The 16,753-nt window shown below is 48.8% G+C and overlaps 1 protein-coding gene across 3 annotated transcripts in view; it reads left to right on the forward strand.

The window, feature by feature from the left end:
* Positions 1 to 16,753, forward strand: part of FREM1 (FRAS1 related extracellular matrix 1) — a 204,673-nt gene that overhangs the window by 101,815 nt on the left and 86,105 nt on the right. For all 3 annotated transcript variants that reach the window (XM_075595856.1, XM_075595864.1, XM_075595870.1), the window contains exons 19-21: positions 419 to 615; positions 2,949 to 3,177; positions 14,453 to 14,597. In XM_075595856.1, the coding sequence (XP_075451971.1) occupies positions 419 to 615; positions 2,949 to 3,177; positions 14,453 to 14,597 (571 nt within the window). The remainder of the gene's footprint in view (positions 1 to 418; positions 616 to 2,948; positions 3,178 to 14,452; positions 14,598 to 16,753) is intronic.

Here is a 16,753-nt window from a genome sequence, read left to right on the forward strand (position 1 = left end):
GTTTGCTATTTTAGAAACCCCACCTGCTACCAATTTATGTATGTGCAATTGTGCATCTTGCTTTTATCCTGAGAACAATTTTACTTTGGTACTGTAAGTAACAGGAATGCTTTAAAGATTCTTGATCAAATGTAATGAGAGAATGCTACCCCAAGAATTCATTTATGCAGCAATAATAATGTTATTTGTGTTAACACCTTGTTGTCCTTTTTTATACACATTTTTAGAGCAGTTTCAGAAAATGTTGCATTTTTTTTTTTTTTTTTTTGCAACTTCATTTATTGAAGTTTTTATGGATGAATGGCAACAGAAATAAGAAAAGGGGGAAGAGGGGTAGAGAAGCATCACCAACAATTACTATCACGATAACAAAGTAGTATTTTTTCTTTTAAAGTATGATTGTTCTTATTTCACCTAGATTCATTTCTTCTCAAAGACATAATGTCTCAAAATATAAACTATGTACAGTCCAGGCATCACAGGATAGAGCCGACCACTGACCAATTCACACTGTATGTCAGTGATGGGAAACAGCACTCAGTGGAGAGGCCTTTCTACGTCATAATCAACCCAACCAATGATGAAGTTCCTGAATTTCTGGCCAGAAACTTTACAGTAAGGAATATCTGAAATCTAACAAAATAGAACATTACAAACACAATCTAATTAGGAATAACGTATTACCAGAATAATTGCAATGCCCACAGCTGGACTGAATGCTGTTTGCATCAAGATTTCCAGAGGAGTTCATTATTATTGGGTCATTGGTGTTTATCAGAATATTATTATGCACTTTGTTAACCCAGGCAGTGCTGAAAAGCTGTGCAATACGGCAGGCATATGCTTAGGGGTCCATGTTAAAATTAAGTAAATGGTGATGCTGTGTGCTCATTTTGCATGTCATTTCCCAGAATCCCTGGCTGCAGTGGAACCGTGTGTATGCTAAGAGAATGGGGAAAGGCAGGGTTGCAAACCTGTCTGAGACATGTGAATGTGCTCACGAGTGATATTTTTTATCAAAATCTTTTAGAAGAGAGAGATTTAGAAAAGCGACCATTGACTTATATACCTCCAAATAGATTAACTCCATGTGGGGAGATACCTGTAAACACACCTGAGATGCCTACGAAATATGCTAATTTAAATATATAAAATACTAGCGGAGAGACCCGGAGTTGCCCGTGAGTTAAATTTCCCGCTCCCTCCTCTCCCCCTATTTCTGTGCTCCCCCTCTTTCTCCGTTCCCCCCAGAGGGAGGGACAGTGGACAGGAGGGGGGGACAGTGGACAGGAGGGGGGGTGGGGGGGACAGTGGACAGGAGGGGGGGCAGTGAACAGGACAGAAGGGGGGGGGACAGTGGAGGGGCCAGGAGGGGGATGGACAGTGGACATGGGGGGGGACAGTGGACAGGAGGGGGGGGACAGTGGACAGGGGGGGGAGAGTGGACAGGGGGGGGGACAGTGGACAGGGGGGGGCAGTGGACAGGAGGGGGGGACAGGAGGGGGGAGGACAGTTGACAGGAGGGGGGGGGACAGTGGTCACCCTTACCGCACGATTTCAATTGTGCACCCCTCTTACCCTATAATAAATATATCCTTCTCTGACGTTGACCTGACCTGCCTTTTAGTCTTTTAGCAGCCACCAAAAATGGAAACACACAACCTTTTATACCACCCCATTTTAAAACCACACCACCCTCACATTCGACTTACACCCCCCCTCCACTTACCTTCCCCCTGCAACAGGGGGGAGCAGGGCAGTGGCGGCCGCGCGGGACATGCCTTTCCCTTCGGGAGATGGCCACGGGGGGAGGGGCAGAGCAGCCTCTTCAGATCGGCGCCCAGAGGGGTGCACAGTTCAAATCATGCGGTAAGGGTGACACGACAGGATGGAGTAGTGCGGAGCACCATTTTAATATTGTGAGATGGTGGCATAGGGGGGAAGGTGCGCCGAGGGGGAAGGTGAGGGGGGGTGATGGCAGGGAGGGGAGCTGTGGGTGAGGGGGGGGTAATGGTGGGGGGGAGCCAGCGGGGAGGTGAGCTGTGGGTGAGGGGGGGTGATGGTGGGGGGGGTGATGGTGGGGGGAGCCAGTGGGGAGGTGAGCTGTGGGTGAGGGGGGGTGATGGTTGGGGGGAGCCAGCGGGGAGGGGGGGTGATGGTGGGGGGGAGCCAGCGGGGAGGTGAGCTGTGGGTGAGGTATGGTGAGTGTGATGGGGTGAGAGTCTGTGGCAGTATGTGTGTGTCACAGTGGAGTAGGTGTGTCTGTGATGTCAGCGTACCTGTTGGCCAATGAGAGTCGCGGACCCACGGACCAATCAGATTCACCACATCTAGCAACAACCCCACAAATTTCAATTTTATATATTCAGATATTGCAGTGATGTAAATTAGCATGTTCACAGGTATCTTGTGTGTGTTCACTGGTATTTCACCACATGGAGTAGAGGTTAATCGCATTAGGTATATAAATCAAAGGATCTTCTCCTAAATGTCTCTCCCTCTATCTCTCTTCCAAAAGCCATGTCTGAGGGAGGGAAGATTTCTGACTGTCCTTTCCATTCGTTGAGTCAAATTGTACTGTATGCTATTTGCGAACGATTTTGCATTGACACACATATCACATTTTAATGAATAGTAGAGAGGGTGAATTTGTCAAAATTGGGTCTGCGAATTCTCCACTGTATTCTTGACAAAATTCAATTTGCGGACGAATATTCAAATGTGAAGATAGTGTATATAAATTTGAGTGGATGTATGCAATTCTGCCAGCGGCGACCGTTCGTACATTCAACTCCAACTGAAATTCGATTTAACCGTAAAATATGGGTTGAGAGAGAGGGAGTGAGAGAGAAAGACAGAGGGGGATATGTGTCTGCTATCCTTGTGTTACACTTTATGCATTTTATCCTCAATGTATTGTTTTTGTTATCTATCATTCATTTTGTTAGGTTGCGGAAGGCCAAATGAAAGAACTTGATCCCTCCATAATAAATGTGGCTGACATGGATGTCCCCCAGAATCATTTATCATTCACTGTAACAGAGCAGCCCCTCCATGGTCTGATTGTTAAAGCAGACTACAGCAATGAGCATATGGGCTACAATCAGTTCATTACAAGACATCAGAGTCATAAAATGCCTATGGTACAGGATTTTTCTATGGATCTTCTAAAAAATGGTATGTCTGTAAATATTGCAACCAGCATAAAAATAATAAGTGCTAGAGTAAGCTTCCACAGACTGTGGGACATATATCTATCTATATCTATCTATATATATATCTATTGGCGAACATTTCTCTGACTCTGGCCATAAGATGAACGATCTGAGGGTTGCCATACTCAAAGGTAATCTTAAAACCCCGAAAGAGAGACGGTTGCATGAATACAAATTTATGCAACTGTTCGGGACACTTCGCAGTGGCCTAAACAGAGATCGAAATTTTATGAGTCATTACTGACAGTAGTGAACTCTCGTCCCATATGCGCTAAAGGCCATGTCTGTACATACTGTGCTATATGTATGCACACACAGCTGTCTCTCACACATACTAATACTCCTTGTTTTTCCATCCCTATACACCAATACTGACCACTAAGTATCCACACACACTTTTAGTTGTGCTACTAACTCTCACATTTCCACACCCACCCACACCATTTATATCCAGTCCCACTCCACACACACCTTGTGTAAAGCACTGTATATACTGTGGGCTCTCCATTCATTTTTATTCACACTGATACACATACACACTCTTTCTTCACTTGCTTTCAGTAACCATTTAACACCTCTAGCCATAAAACACATCCACACCGGGGGAAGGAACAGCACAGATAACATTCCAAGAGACACTGTTTTTAAGTTTACCTTTTGCTTCATTCATTGTAACATCGCCGGAAGAAGAGATCAGTGTATCTCGAAAGCTCGCACAAATAAAAGCATTTCGTTAGCCACAGAACGGTATCATCTATTTATTTTTTTATTTTTTTGATTATATATATATATATATATATATATATATATATATATATATATATATATATATATATATAAATAATCCAATGCACAGCCGGCACACCATTTGCAAGTAAATAAGTTTTGGTGCTTATCCCATAAAGCAATAACAGACCATACGATACCAATTGCAACACGAGGGACATCAAGGGACAGCACGCAGGTAAGTACAGTAGATCATAAATTTTGTATATTTGATAGTGCACAACCTTGGGAAAGGTCCCACTGGGGGACCGAAACGTCTGGTTTTGTGTCTTCTATCAAATATAGAAAATGTATGATCTACTTACCTGCGTGATGTCCCTTGATGTCGTGTTGCAACCGGTATCGTATGGTCTATATACGTATGGTCCTTCCACCGCCTTAAAAATATGTCAGCAAAAAGTGCTACAAGTCCTGAGTACACCTGTACTCTTTATAGCGAGTTATAGCGGCACTTATAATTGGTTGTGGTTAGCCAGCCATTATATGCTAGGGCCGCGCGCGCACGGCAGTGAACATGGAGCCGGACGATCGGGGGGAAGTCAGAAAACTATGTTTTCGCGGCGCTACCGCTCAGTCTGCAATGTATGTATGTGTGTATGTGTGTACTGTATGTGTGTACATGTGTATGTGTGCGTGTGTGTATATATATTTATCAAATATTGCACAATGTTAATAAATAATTTATTCTCACAACATGTCTTTTTACCCAGTGACACACACATACACTGACAGCTTCCAAGTAACACACACACACAGTGACTGCTTCCCAGTGACAAACACACACAGAGAGACAGCTACCCTGCGACAAACACACACAGTACCCTTCCAAGTCTGTCACTCACAGCAGCATAGACCTAACACACAAAAAGTGTGCGTCACGTGCACGAGCGTTCGCACAGGCGTTTGCACAGGCGTGTGCCCACTATATTACGGGCCTTAGTCTCTGCTTATAGGGCTCCCTGTTACCATTGGATTTCTCCATTGCTGCGGTATGCACCCAGCTCGCAAATCCCCCTTGCCTGCCTCGCTAGTTGACAGGGCACTGTAGGGGCATTTCTGAGGCTGCACTGAAGCTGCAGTTTTTCCTCCTTGCCTCTGCCACTGTCTGTTGTTTTTCCGTCGTTCAGCTGAAGACGGCATTATATATTTATACCACAATCCAGGAGCAAACATGAAGATTACTAAGATTATAATGAAAATACCAATATTTTACATGATTCTATCAGGTAAAAATATTTGTCCCTCGTTTGTAGGACAACGATTTGTATATAAACTATAATTAAATAAACAAATTAGAGGATGAATTAAATAAAGTATACAACTATTTTTTTAGAATTTGGAATGGCACCACTTAGTACATATGTGCTTAAGGAACCTATTCTAGTAGCTCCGAAGTTGTCATTGCCAAACGGCACTGTGGCATGTTCAGATGTAGCGGGATGAAATGTGAGAAAAAACCTATTCTCCATTGCAAATCACTTCTTCTAAACTGCGTCTAAAAAAGTGACAAGCTGCACGGTTTAACATCCAAAGAGCACTGGTTATACTTGTGTAGCCGTGACCAGTGATTCACCCCAAAGAGCGGGAGGTTGCACTTGCAAATAGTGGTTGCAAAAGCCCGCGAAGGAGAAGAGTGCAGTTGGCGGGAGAAAGCAGTCCCTTGACCCAGCAGCCCTGCGGGGAGGGTCAGGTGAGAGTCTAGCCAATGGGCGGAGGAGGTGCCGGAGATATAGGCAGTGGTTGCGCGCACGTGGAGCCAGAGCTGATTGGAGAGGAGACGGAGAGTCTGTGAGGGGAGGTTGAACCGCCCCGGCGCATGCCAGGTGCCCCAGGCCCCTGAGTCACCTTAGAGACAAGCTGAGCTAGGGATCGCCTTAGTAAGGTTCCTGCCCCCCTAGTAACTGCAAGTCTTGACCGGGACTATACTGTTGAGAGGGAGGTCTGGGCTCAGACCCCCCCTGGAGTTGCCGGAGTCCGGGTGGGAGCGCCCCGGACCCTAGAGAGAGAGAGAGAGAGAGAGATAGATCGGTGTCGACATACAGAGACCCTTTTTGAAGATCGTGGCAGTTCCGAGCACCAGAATGCTCGGCAGGTATTTCATCAAGTGCACCAACGGTACCATTCATTCACCCGAGACATAGTGGCTGCGCAGTCACCCATACACACACATAGGGCCTGCTGTGAGCGGGAGGACTAATCCGTAAGGATCGGACACGGGGTGGGCTCACCCGGTGGCGGGTGTGGGGATTATGTTGACGTCCGCCGTGGCGTGTTATATAACGTATACACATATATAGGAATGTTATGGCATGTAATGTACTGTGAGTTTGGTCTGCAAGTAAAAGAGATTGGTTTTAGAACTTGGCTGTGTAAGTGTAATTCTTGCATATACGTCCTGCGAAGAACCATTCCCCCTTTGGCGGAAGCTGTCGCAGGTGGAGGCGCTGCACCCGTTATAAATATTGTGCGCACCCCAGGCTCTCCGTGGCAGAGACTTAGGCCCTGTGAGCCAGCAGGTAATACAGCACATAGTAGCAGTTTTTATTGCCAAAGCTCGCCTGGTAGATGTAATGGTAGATCACGACTCCAAGTGGAATACCTTACTTGTGGACTGTCGGCGTAACCTGTTAGCACTCGAACCTGCTGTTCCGCAATCTCTGGTCTTGCCTGATGCACCGCCCGGCGGTAGTCCTTTTGTTTACCCCCTCCGAGATCCCCTCGTACGTCCGTTGGATGAGGACGACCCCACCCTCCCTTTGATTCACTATGCTGCGAGTGAGGTCGGTAGTTGCCGATCCGTGTCCAGTGACCCGGGATCCAGCGCCTCCCTTGAGGCTGGAGTGAGTAGTAATATGCTGCAAAAAATAAATGACAAGATAGACCAGTTATCTAGTCCCCCCAGTTTGCCGCCGCTAGTCGAAGCGCTTACCTTAGCCACCCACGCCCAGAACTACCGGAAGCTAAAAGCCTTCTCGGGGACCCTCCCTGTGCCTACCGGGGAAGATGGGGTAGAAACGTGGAAAGAGCACACGCGGGGGGTAATGGAAGAGTGGTCGTGCACCGATGTAGTAAAAAGACAGAGACTCATGGAGTGCCTGCGGCCCCCAGCGGCCACTCTGATCAGTATACACCGTGAACAGCACCCCGATCTAACCTCTCGCTTGATGATAGAGTTCCTGGCCGAAGCTTATAGCGCGAAAGAGGATGACGGGGCGTTGTGGGTCGAGTACTATGCCATAAACCATAAGGAGGGGGAAGAGCTGTCCGTCTATATACACCATGTGCAAATATCTCTCGGGCCGCTGCTGCATTATAAATATGTGCTACCCTCCCAGATGAATGAATATCTCCGGAAGCAGTACCTCCGCGGATCCAGTCCTTCTCATCCAATAGCCAGCATGATTGGTGATCACCTCACCCGGGCCCCCCCCCCCTTCGTTCATCCAACTACTGCAACAGGTGAAGGAACACGAGGCGCATCTAATGCTACACTCCCCTCAGAGGCCGAAAGCTAGCGGTAGCACTAAATCCAAAGGAAGTACGGAAAAGAAAGAGGAACCACCGGACCAGCCTGGCTCCGAGAAACTGCCTTTCGCGGGACGGTCGTCCCCTCCGCCTGATCGCCGGGCTACCCCTAGAGATATGTCCTGCTACAAGTGCGGGAAGCGGGGGCGTCTATCCTACGATTGCCGTCTGGGCACTTCTCGACCCCGGAGCCCCTCACCCCAGAAGTTCCCATCCCAGGCTATGGTCTGCGGGGTGTATGCGACGGATGCCGACACAGACGGGACCCCGTCCGGAGGGACCGAGCCGGTAGAAGATGGTAGTCGGGTGGGACCGGTAGCCTTGATCTGGGTTTTAGTGGATGGAATCTACTCTTGTGCACTACTAGACACCGGATCCCAGGTCACCATCATATACCGAGGGTTCTATGATCGTCATCTTCAAAAGCGTCCGCTGCGACCAGCGGACCACATCAAGGTACGCGGGCTAAGCAACGACGACTACCCCATCGACGGGTTAGTGACCGTGGATCTGGAAATACAACAGCTCAACACGGGAAAATCTCACCCCATGAAGGAGGACGCCTTGGTGTGTCCGGAACCCCGAGACACCCCCAAGTACTCTTTTATCCTCGGTACCAATGCTGATATTGTACAAGCGGTCATCCGGGCCTATCTACACGAGACTAAAGAGCTCCCCATGTCCAGCCTACAGCTGCAATTGGTTCAATCCGACCCAACCCAGCCTTCCCCTCCTTCAGATGACTATGGGCTGTTGTTCTGTGGACGGAAGGGGTGGACGAAGCTTTTCCCCGGAGAAACGCAAAGAATTTCCGCTTGGTGTGCTTATGCGGAGCGCCTAGCCGAAGACCAGCAATTCTCGCTAGAGAGTACCCCCGGGGAGGATGTGAGGTGAGGGTATCGGCTCATACCCGAATTCCGCCATTGGCGGGGCGCCATTCCTAGACGAATTGATGTGATGGTGCAGAATCTATCGCCCTTCCCCCTGGCCATCGATGTGGGACAGCGGATAGGAAGAATCTATCCTGTTAGTTCAGTGGAAGAAGCCGTGCAAGTAAACACGACCCGAGTGGAAGAAACAGGGGCGGCCCTGGACTTCGATTTTGGGTCGTCCGAATTGCCTGGAGCCTGGAAGGAACGGTTACGGGTGCAACTGGAACAGAGACGATCCGTATTCTCTACCGGGGAGATGGATGTGGGGTGTAGTCGCACCGCCCAGCACATCATTCGCATGATGGATGAAAAGCCCTTCAGAGAGCGTTCTCGCCGACTCGCTCCCAGGTGTGTGGAGGATGTGAGGGCTGCTATCAATGACATGGATGCCGCCGGGATTGTCACAGAATCCCGAAGCCCCTACGCCTCTCCTATAGTGGTGGTGAGAAAGACAAAATGGGACTGTGAGACTGTGTGTAGATTATCGGACGCTGAACAATCGGACGGTCCTGGATCAGTATAACCTCCCTCGCATAGAAGAGATCCTCGATACCCTACACAGGAGCCAGTGGTTCAGCGTACTGGATCTACGGTCTCGGTACTATCAAGTCCCTATGAGCCCAGAGGATCAAGAAAAGACGGCCTTCGTCTGCCCCTTGGGGTTTTATCAGTTCACCCGCATGCCCCAAGGCATATGCGGGGCACCTGCCACCTTCCAGCGATTAATGGAGAAGATGTCGGGTGACCTCAACCCCCGAGAATGCCTGGTGTACCTAGATGACATCATAGTCTTCGGGAAAACCCTGGAAGAACATGAGAACCGTCTCTTGAAGGTACTGGATAGATTGTCCCAAGAAGGCCTCAAACTCTCTCTGGACAAATGTCGGTTCTGCCGGACCTCAGTAACGTATGTAGGACACATAGTGTCCGGCGCCGGAATCGCCACTGATCCCGCTAAAATAGAAGCTGTCGTTAACTGGCCTCGCCCAGAGAATGTGGGGGAGCTGCGCTCATTCCTGGGTTTTTGCGGCTACTATCGGCGATTTGTGGAAGGGTACTCACGTAGAGCCAAAGCCCTCAACAGCCTGCTCCGCATATACCCGTCTGAAACGGGCCAGAAGAACCACTCTGCCAAGCAGCCCTTCAAGGATAAATGGACCCCCGAGTGCGACCAAGCCTTCCACGACTTGAAGCAGAGCCTGACGGCTGCCCCAGTCTTGGCCTACGCCAATCCCGACCAACCCTACATCCTACACGTGGACGCCAGCCTGAGTGGCCTAGGAGCCGTGTTGCATCAAAAATATCCCTAGGGGTTGCGACCCGTAGCATATATCAGCCGTAGTCTCACAGTCAGTGAACAGAACTATCCGGTACACAAGCTCGAGTTCTTGGCCCTTAAGTGGGCCATAGTGGACAAACTTCGGGACTATCTGTACGGGGTGTCGTTCGAAGTATGCACCGACAATAATCCTCTCATCTACATCATGACCTCAGCCAAACTTGATGCGACCGGACATCGCTGGTTGGCCTCGCTCTTCAATTACAACTTCACCTTGAAATACAAACCTGGGCCTTTGAACATTGGAGCTGACGCCCTGTCGAGGCGACCGGGGTTGATCCCTACCACCGACGATGATCAGTGGGAAGAGATTCCTGGACCCGGAATAATTGCACTCTGTGGCACGGCAGCCATCATAGATGAGCAAGTGGCCTTTTCGGAATTACGGGTGGCTGACTCCCTAGGGTGCACCTCTACCGCTATATCTGAAGCCTATCGTGACCCGAGTGGGATGCATGTTACCCCCGATCAAATCATAGCTTGGGAGGACATGGTACGTTACCAAGAACAAGGTCCGGTCGCAAGGAACTATCCGTGAAGCCATTCGACAAAAGCGACGGGGCCTGCTTCACCAGACTCCGGGGGATGTCGGAGGTATACTGATGCGGGAAGCGGACAAATTTGAAATACAAGATCGGTTGTTGTACCGAGTGGTGAAGTATCATGACCATCCAGGTCGCCGCCAACTAGTGTTACCAAAACAACTACAATACTTAGTGTTGAAAGCTCTCCATGATGAACACGGACATCTGGGGGTAGACAAGACTTTCGGACTAGTGCGAGATAGATTTTTTTGGCCAAAAATGAGAGAATCCGTGGAGCATCACTGTCGTAGGTGTGTGCGGTGTATCCAACGCAAGACTCTACCCACTAGAGCTGCCCCCATGGGCCATCTAAAAAGTACGGGACCTATGGATTTAGTCTGCATGGACTTCTTGTGCATCGAACCCGACACCCATGGTATAGGGAACGTGCTGGTCATCACTGATCATTATACCCACTACGCCCAGGCCTTTCCGACCAAAGATCAAAAAGCTATTACGGTGGCTAAGGTGCTCTGGGGGAAGTATTTCATGCATTATGGGCTACCTCAACGTCTACACTCAGACCAGGGACGGGACTTTGAAAGTAAACTAATAAAAGAATTGCTGAACCTCTTGTACATTAAAAAGTCCCGTACTACCCCTTACCACCCAGAAGGGGATGCTTTACCCGAACGTTTAAATTGCACTCTGCTGGACATGCTGGGCACGCTAACAGGTGTAGAGAAGACTAAGTGGAGTCGCCATGTGGAAACTCTAGTCCATGCTTATAATTGCACTCGACACGAATCTACCGGGTTCTCGCCCTACTTTCTTATGTTTGGCCGTGAAGCCCGTCTGCCAGTGGATATCCAGTTAAGAATCTCCACCGATGGGGTGCACAATTCCACCCATTTTCTCTACATACAAAGATTGCAATAGAATCTACAGAACGCCTATGGGCAAGCCGAGAGATCCACGAAAAACTGAATGCCGGGAACAAAAGGCGCTATGATCACAAAGTAAAACATAGAGACATTAAACCGGGTGATGCCGTACTGCTCCGCAACCTGGGAGTACCGGGAAAACATAAGTTGGCTGACCGTTGGCGGGAAGGGTTGTACGAAGTAATTTCTCAAATGCCTGGCCTGCCAGTCTACCGTATCAAAGACTCGGAGGGTCGGATAAAGACGTGGCATCGCAATCATCTGCTCCCTATTCCCCAAATAGAAGAAGGAGACTTGGAGTGGCCTAATTCTCCCCTGAGTGGGGAACTGTCATCAGGACAGGAAAGTCGGGAAGATCCAAAGGAAGGAACCTCTCAAAGGGGCCTTCCGGCCGCGGGGGCATCTCCCGGAGGAGCTACGGGCAAAGAGCCCCTTGGCCCCATGACAGAGACACTGACTCCAGTGTGTCCGCCGCTAGATCCCCAGAGCCCGTGCTTTGTGCCACAAAGTGACTTTACAGATATACCCAGCCCCTCAAGGGCCGAGTTGGAAATACCCGAGGAGAATTGCTACTCTCCCAAAGAGGTAGCGGAAGAGCCAATTCAAAGAAGCCAAAGAGCTGGCCAACCTCCCACAAGGTTGGCTTATGATCAGTTCGGGGCACCCAATTATGAGGCTCAGCAGTGGGCTCGCAGCCGGGTCCAATCAGTGATTAGCATGTTCAGTGAAATGTACAAGTTGATAGAGAGACCAATGTATTAGTGTTTTTCATTATATAACTGGTTGTGTTGTTATCATTGTCCAAGCAGGGACGTTGGAATCCACAGGGGGGAGGATGTAGCCGTGACCCCTGATTCAGCCCAAAGAGCGGGAGGTTGCGCTTGCAAATAGTGGTTGCAAAAGCCCGCGAAGAAGGAGAGTGCAGTTGGCGGGAGAAAGCAGTCCCTTGACCCAGCAGCCCTGCGGGGAGGGTCAGGTGAGAGAGTCTAGCCAATGGACGGAGGAGGTGCCAGAGATATAGGCAGTGGTTGCGCGCACGTGGAGCCAGAGCTGATTGGAGAGGAGAGGAGACGGAGAGTCTGTGAGGGGAGGTTTAACTGCCCCGGCGCAGGCCAGGTGCCCCAGGCCCAGTAAGCCCTGAGTCACCTTAGAGACAAGCTGAGCTAGGGATCGCCTTAGTAAGGTTCCTGTCCCCCTAGTAACTGTAAGTCTTGACCGGGACTATACTGTCGAGAGGGAGGTCTGGGCTCAGACCCCCCCGGCAGTTGCCGGAGTCCGGGTGGGAGCGCCCCGGACCCTAGAGAGAGAGAGAGAGAGATAGATCGGTGTCGACGTACAGAGACCCTTTTTGAAGATCGTGGCAGTTCCGAGCACCGGATTGCTCGGCAGGTATTTCATCAAGTGCACCAACGGTACCATTCATTCACCCAAGACATTAGTGGCTGCGCAGTCACCCATACACACACATAGGGCCTGCTGTGAGCGGGAGGACTAATCCGTAAGGATCGGACACGGGGTGGGCTCACCCGGTGGCGGGTGTGGGGATTATGTTGACATCTGCCGTGGCGTGTTATATAATGTATACACATATATAGGAATGTTATGGCATGTAATGTACTGTGAGTTTGGTCTGCAAGTAAAAGAGATTGGTTTTAGAACTTGGCTGTGTAAGTGTAATTCTTGCATATACGTCCTTCGAAGACCCACTCCCCCTTTGGCGGGAGCTGTAGCAGGTGGAGGCGCTGCACCCGTTATAAATATTGCGCGCACCCCAGGCTCTCCGTGGCAGAGACTTAGGCCCTGTGAGCCAGCAGGTAATACAGCACATAGTAGCAGCTTGCTAGTGATAGGAAGCAGGGCTACACTTGCTTTGGAAGCGGAATGATCTGGAGTGGTTCTCCATCCCCAGTCTGACGTATGGGTTTTTCTCTAAACCTATATTTCAGTCCCTCGATGAAACTCACACCCAATCTCGCCACCCTTGAAGTGGAGTGAAAAAAGTGCGAGTTTTTAGAATGGCAGTTTTAGTTTTTTTTAAAACGATCAGCTTGGCAGACCAAGAGTGAAATGCCTTCTAAAAAAGCCTTTTAGACACAGATTGGACATGCGAGAAGGGCTTATAGAATAGTAAAACATTCCAATCCAGGCCTAACGTGCACTAAATAGACAGAGGATGAGACACACACTCAATATCAAGGGTAATAGAGGTGGGTACTTAGCTACCGGTGCGCTGGTCCTGGGGAGCTCCTGTAGTCCCAAATATTCCAGTACAAAGAAGAAGAAGCAGGCACACGGTCTTACTCAAAAGGAGGTTTAATATGCATAAAGTCCAACGTTTCGGCAGTCTAATACTGCCTTTCTCAAGGTGAAGGCTACCAAACACAAGAAAACAGTCAAAATATATACCACCCCCCTGATACTCACCCCTCCCCGTTCTGCCACATAACCAGGACGCTGACGCCCACGTGATGACGTCAGAGTGACCGTGTGGCGCCCCCTGGTGACATCAGACGTCTAGGTCTAAATCCCTGGCAATACAGCATAGAGCTGTCTTGGAGGACTGCAGCCACAGCCACACCTCTCCCCAGACTGAACACTCCCCCCGGGTCACGCTGACGTCATCATGGGGGAGTGTTCAGTCTGGGGAGAGGTGTGGCTGTGGCTGCAGTCCTCCAAGACAGCTCTATGCTGTATTGCCAGGGATTTAGACGACTGACGTCACCAGGGGGCGCCACACGGTCGCTCTGACGTCATCACGTGGGCATCAGCGTCCTGGTTATGTGGCAGAACGGGGAGGGGTGAGTATCAGGGGGGTGGTATATATTTTGACTGTTTTCATGTGTTTGGTAGCCTTCACCTTGAGAAAGGCAGTATTAGACTGCCGAAACATTGGACTTTATGGCATATTAAACCTCCTTTTGAGTAAGACCGTGTGCCTGCTTCTTCTTTGTACTAACGTGCACTAAAGTCACACTTTGGAGCTACAGTACTAGAATAGGCCCTAAATGATTCACCGGATCTATTAAGGAAGAAAAGAGTTCTCTTGTCAGACAATTTGAGTGAAACAAATGTGAGGCAATAAGAGAAAGGAACATCAGAGTAAATATGCTGTAAAAAAAAAATGCTGTAGGAAGCATTTGAAGGAGTGACAGTGTACGAAGAACGTTAATGGGCTTTTTTCTTGTAGGTATGAAGTTGATGTACGTGCACGATGACACTGAAAATCTCGCTGATAGTTTTACAATCCAGCTGTCAGACGGGAAACATGCAGTCAAGAGAACCATTTTTGTGAATGTCATTGCTGTTAATGATGAGAAACCAGTGCTAACCAAGTAAGATACAGGTTGCAAATCAATACGAGCTATTGCTGATATGTGATATTGATATATGATATATATGATATAAAAAATATTATTAACAAAATGGTATTGCATGACAAACAAAGTGGTAGGCAACAGAAAATGCATTTTGTTGGGCACAAAAAAAAATAATAAGAATAAATAGAGTGCAGTGAGGGTAAATTGTTTATACAGAGTAGGCAAAATCAAAGCATAATCAGCATGCAAAGCAGTCTCTCTGGGGAGGTCCCCATGAAAAATGAAAAGTATTTAGTGTTTAGTTGCAGCTCATAGGCCCAGATCCACAAAGCTCCGTTGCTGACTTAACAAAGTGGTAACTTACGTTAACTCCTCATTAAGTGTTAACATGTATCTTCATAGCTTACTTACACAGTGGTAAGTGCTGTTATCGGCCAAAAATGGCATTGCATTAACTACATGCTGTTAGTACTAATGATATGCAAAAGAGGAGTCCTCTCTCACAACGTGTATCCACAGAGCTCCGTTATAGGTAATGCAGGGATAGATACATCTGTAATACCTGTGAAATATGCAGTGTCAGATTTCCCATTAGGCCCGGGCCTACTGCGGCAAAATTTTGAGGTGGCAAAAATTGCCACCCCCATATGCTTTCTCTGCACTCTCGGGCCTAATGGAAATGCTCTTGCCTGTGTCAGTCGCCTCCTTGCTGCCACCCTCCTGCTCGTTTGGAATCCCAGCGTCAAATGACGCTGCCGTCGTCACGAACGTGTCATCATACGGCGTCTCGTTGCCATGGCAAATGTGAAATTACATCATGACGTCGCATTTCCATGGCAATGCGTCACCATGCGACGTCATGTTCGTGATATCCATGGTGTCATTTGACACTGGGATGCCAAAGGAGCAGGAGGGCGGCAGAAAGGATGCGGCCACACAGGCAAGTGCCATGGGGCACTTTTGAAATCTGCCGCTGTAAATATGCTCTCTCCTGAAGAGAAATTCAGGTAAAGAATATAAGAAAAGACCACACGTGTCTTTGCTGGGCTGTTAAATTGCACCAGAATAATTTTTTTATGTAACGAGAACTGCGACTTCTGCTTTAGACTTCACATGGAAATTGTAAGCTTTCTACCAGTGCATTTAATTGACATCACAATTAAAAATCATCATGCTGGCATGCAATTCTTGTGCTACTTTTTGTTACATAAAGTGGGCAAAAACGAAACAATTAATATTACAAAAACTGAAAGTGCTTCCCAGGATAATTAACAGTAAAATTACTTTTGAAACATTCGCCTATCTCCAATTTTGATGCATTTAAGTCATACAAAATTGGTGCATACTTGCAATTTTTTTTATACATATCCTTTGCATATGTGCACTTTGACAACATCCAAATTCCTCTCTAACTCCACCCCTTAGCATAGTCTAGGATTGGAGAAGTCGGATAGTCGTTGCGCGTAGCCAGGATCCAGGAGTAGAGAGGTTAGAATGGTCGTGTGCGTAGCCGAGGTCCAGGGGTCAGAGAAGGTAGAGGTCCGAGTTAAAGCTGAGGTCAAAGGTACAAGATATCAAGCAAAATGCACAGAGCAACGGCAGGGCAGCAGGATGCTTGAGGCAAGCACAAGTACATAAACACAGGTTTATGCTCAGTCAATTTGCCTAGGGGCTGGCTGAGCATATAAAGCACAGAGAGCCAATGGGAAGGCTGCAGGCAGTGAGTCATCACACATTGTGTACTGATAGGCAGGGGCATAGTGTATTGCAGCTGTGGAGTAAGGCTGCGGTCCCAGTGATCACTGTGACACGCGCGCCCGGCGGGGGGGGGGGGGGAGGCGGCGCGTGCACAGTGCTACCGGCGATCTGCGGTCTTTAGGGAGAGAGGGAGTTTGCGATGGGAGGGCGCGTGGTCTGGGTTTTGCGGGGGCGTGGTCATGACCTCACGCGGCTGGTTCGCCCTCATTGGGTGAACCGCCGGCGGGGCCATCGCCAGTTCTGAACTCAATTCCATTGAGTTAAAAAAACTCAGCGGGAAGGTGAGTACTGGGCCCAGCCCCATTGAGGGGCGGTGCTTACACGCACAGCGCACGCCGAGGTGTGCGCTGTAGCAGTGACTGGGACCGCAGCCTAATGAAGGGAGTTAGCATTAACCCCTCGAGTGTTTCTGG

Source organism: Ascaphus truei, chromosome 1 (assembly GCF_040206685.1).
Source record: "Ascaphus truei isolate aAscTru1 chromosome 1, aAscTru1.hap1, whole genome shotgun sequence".
In the NCBI taxonomy this organism is placed as follows: Eukaryota; Metazoa; Chordata; class Amphibia; order Anura; family Ascaphidae; genus Ascaphus; species Ascaphus truei.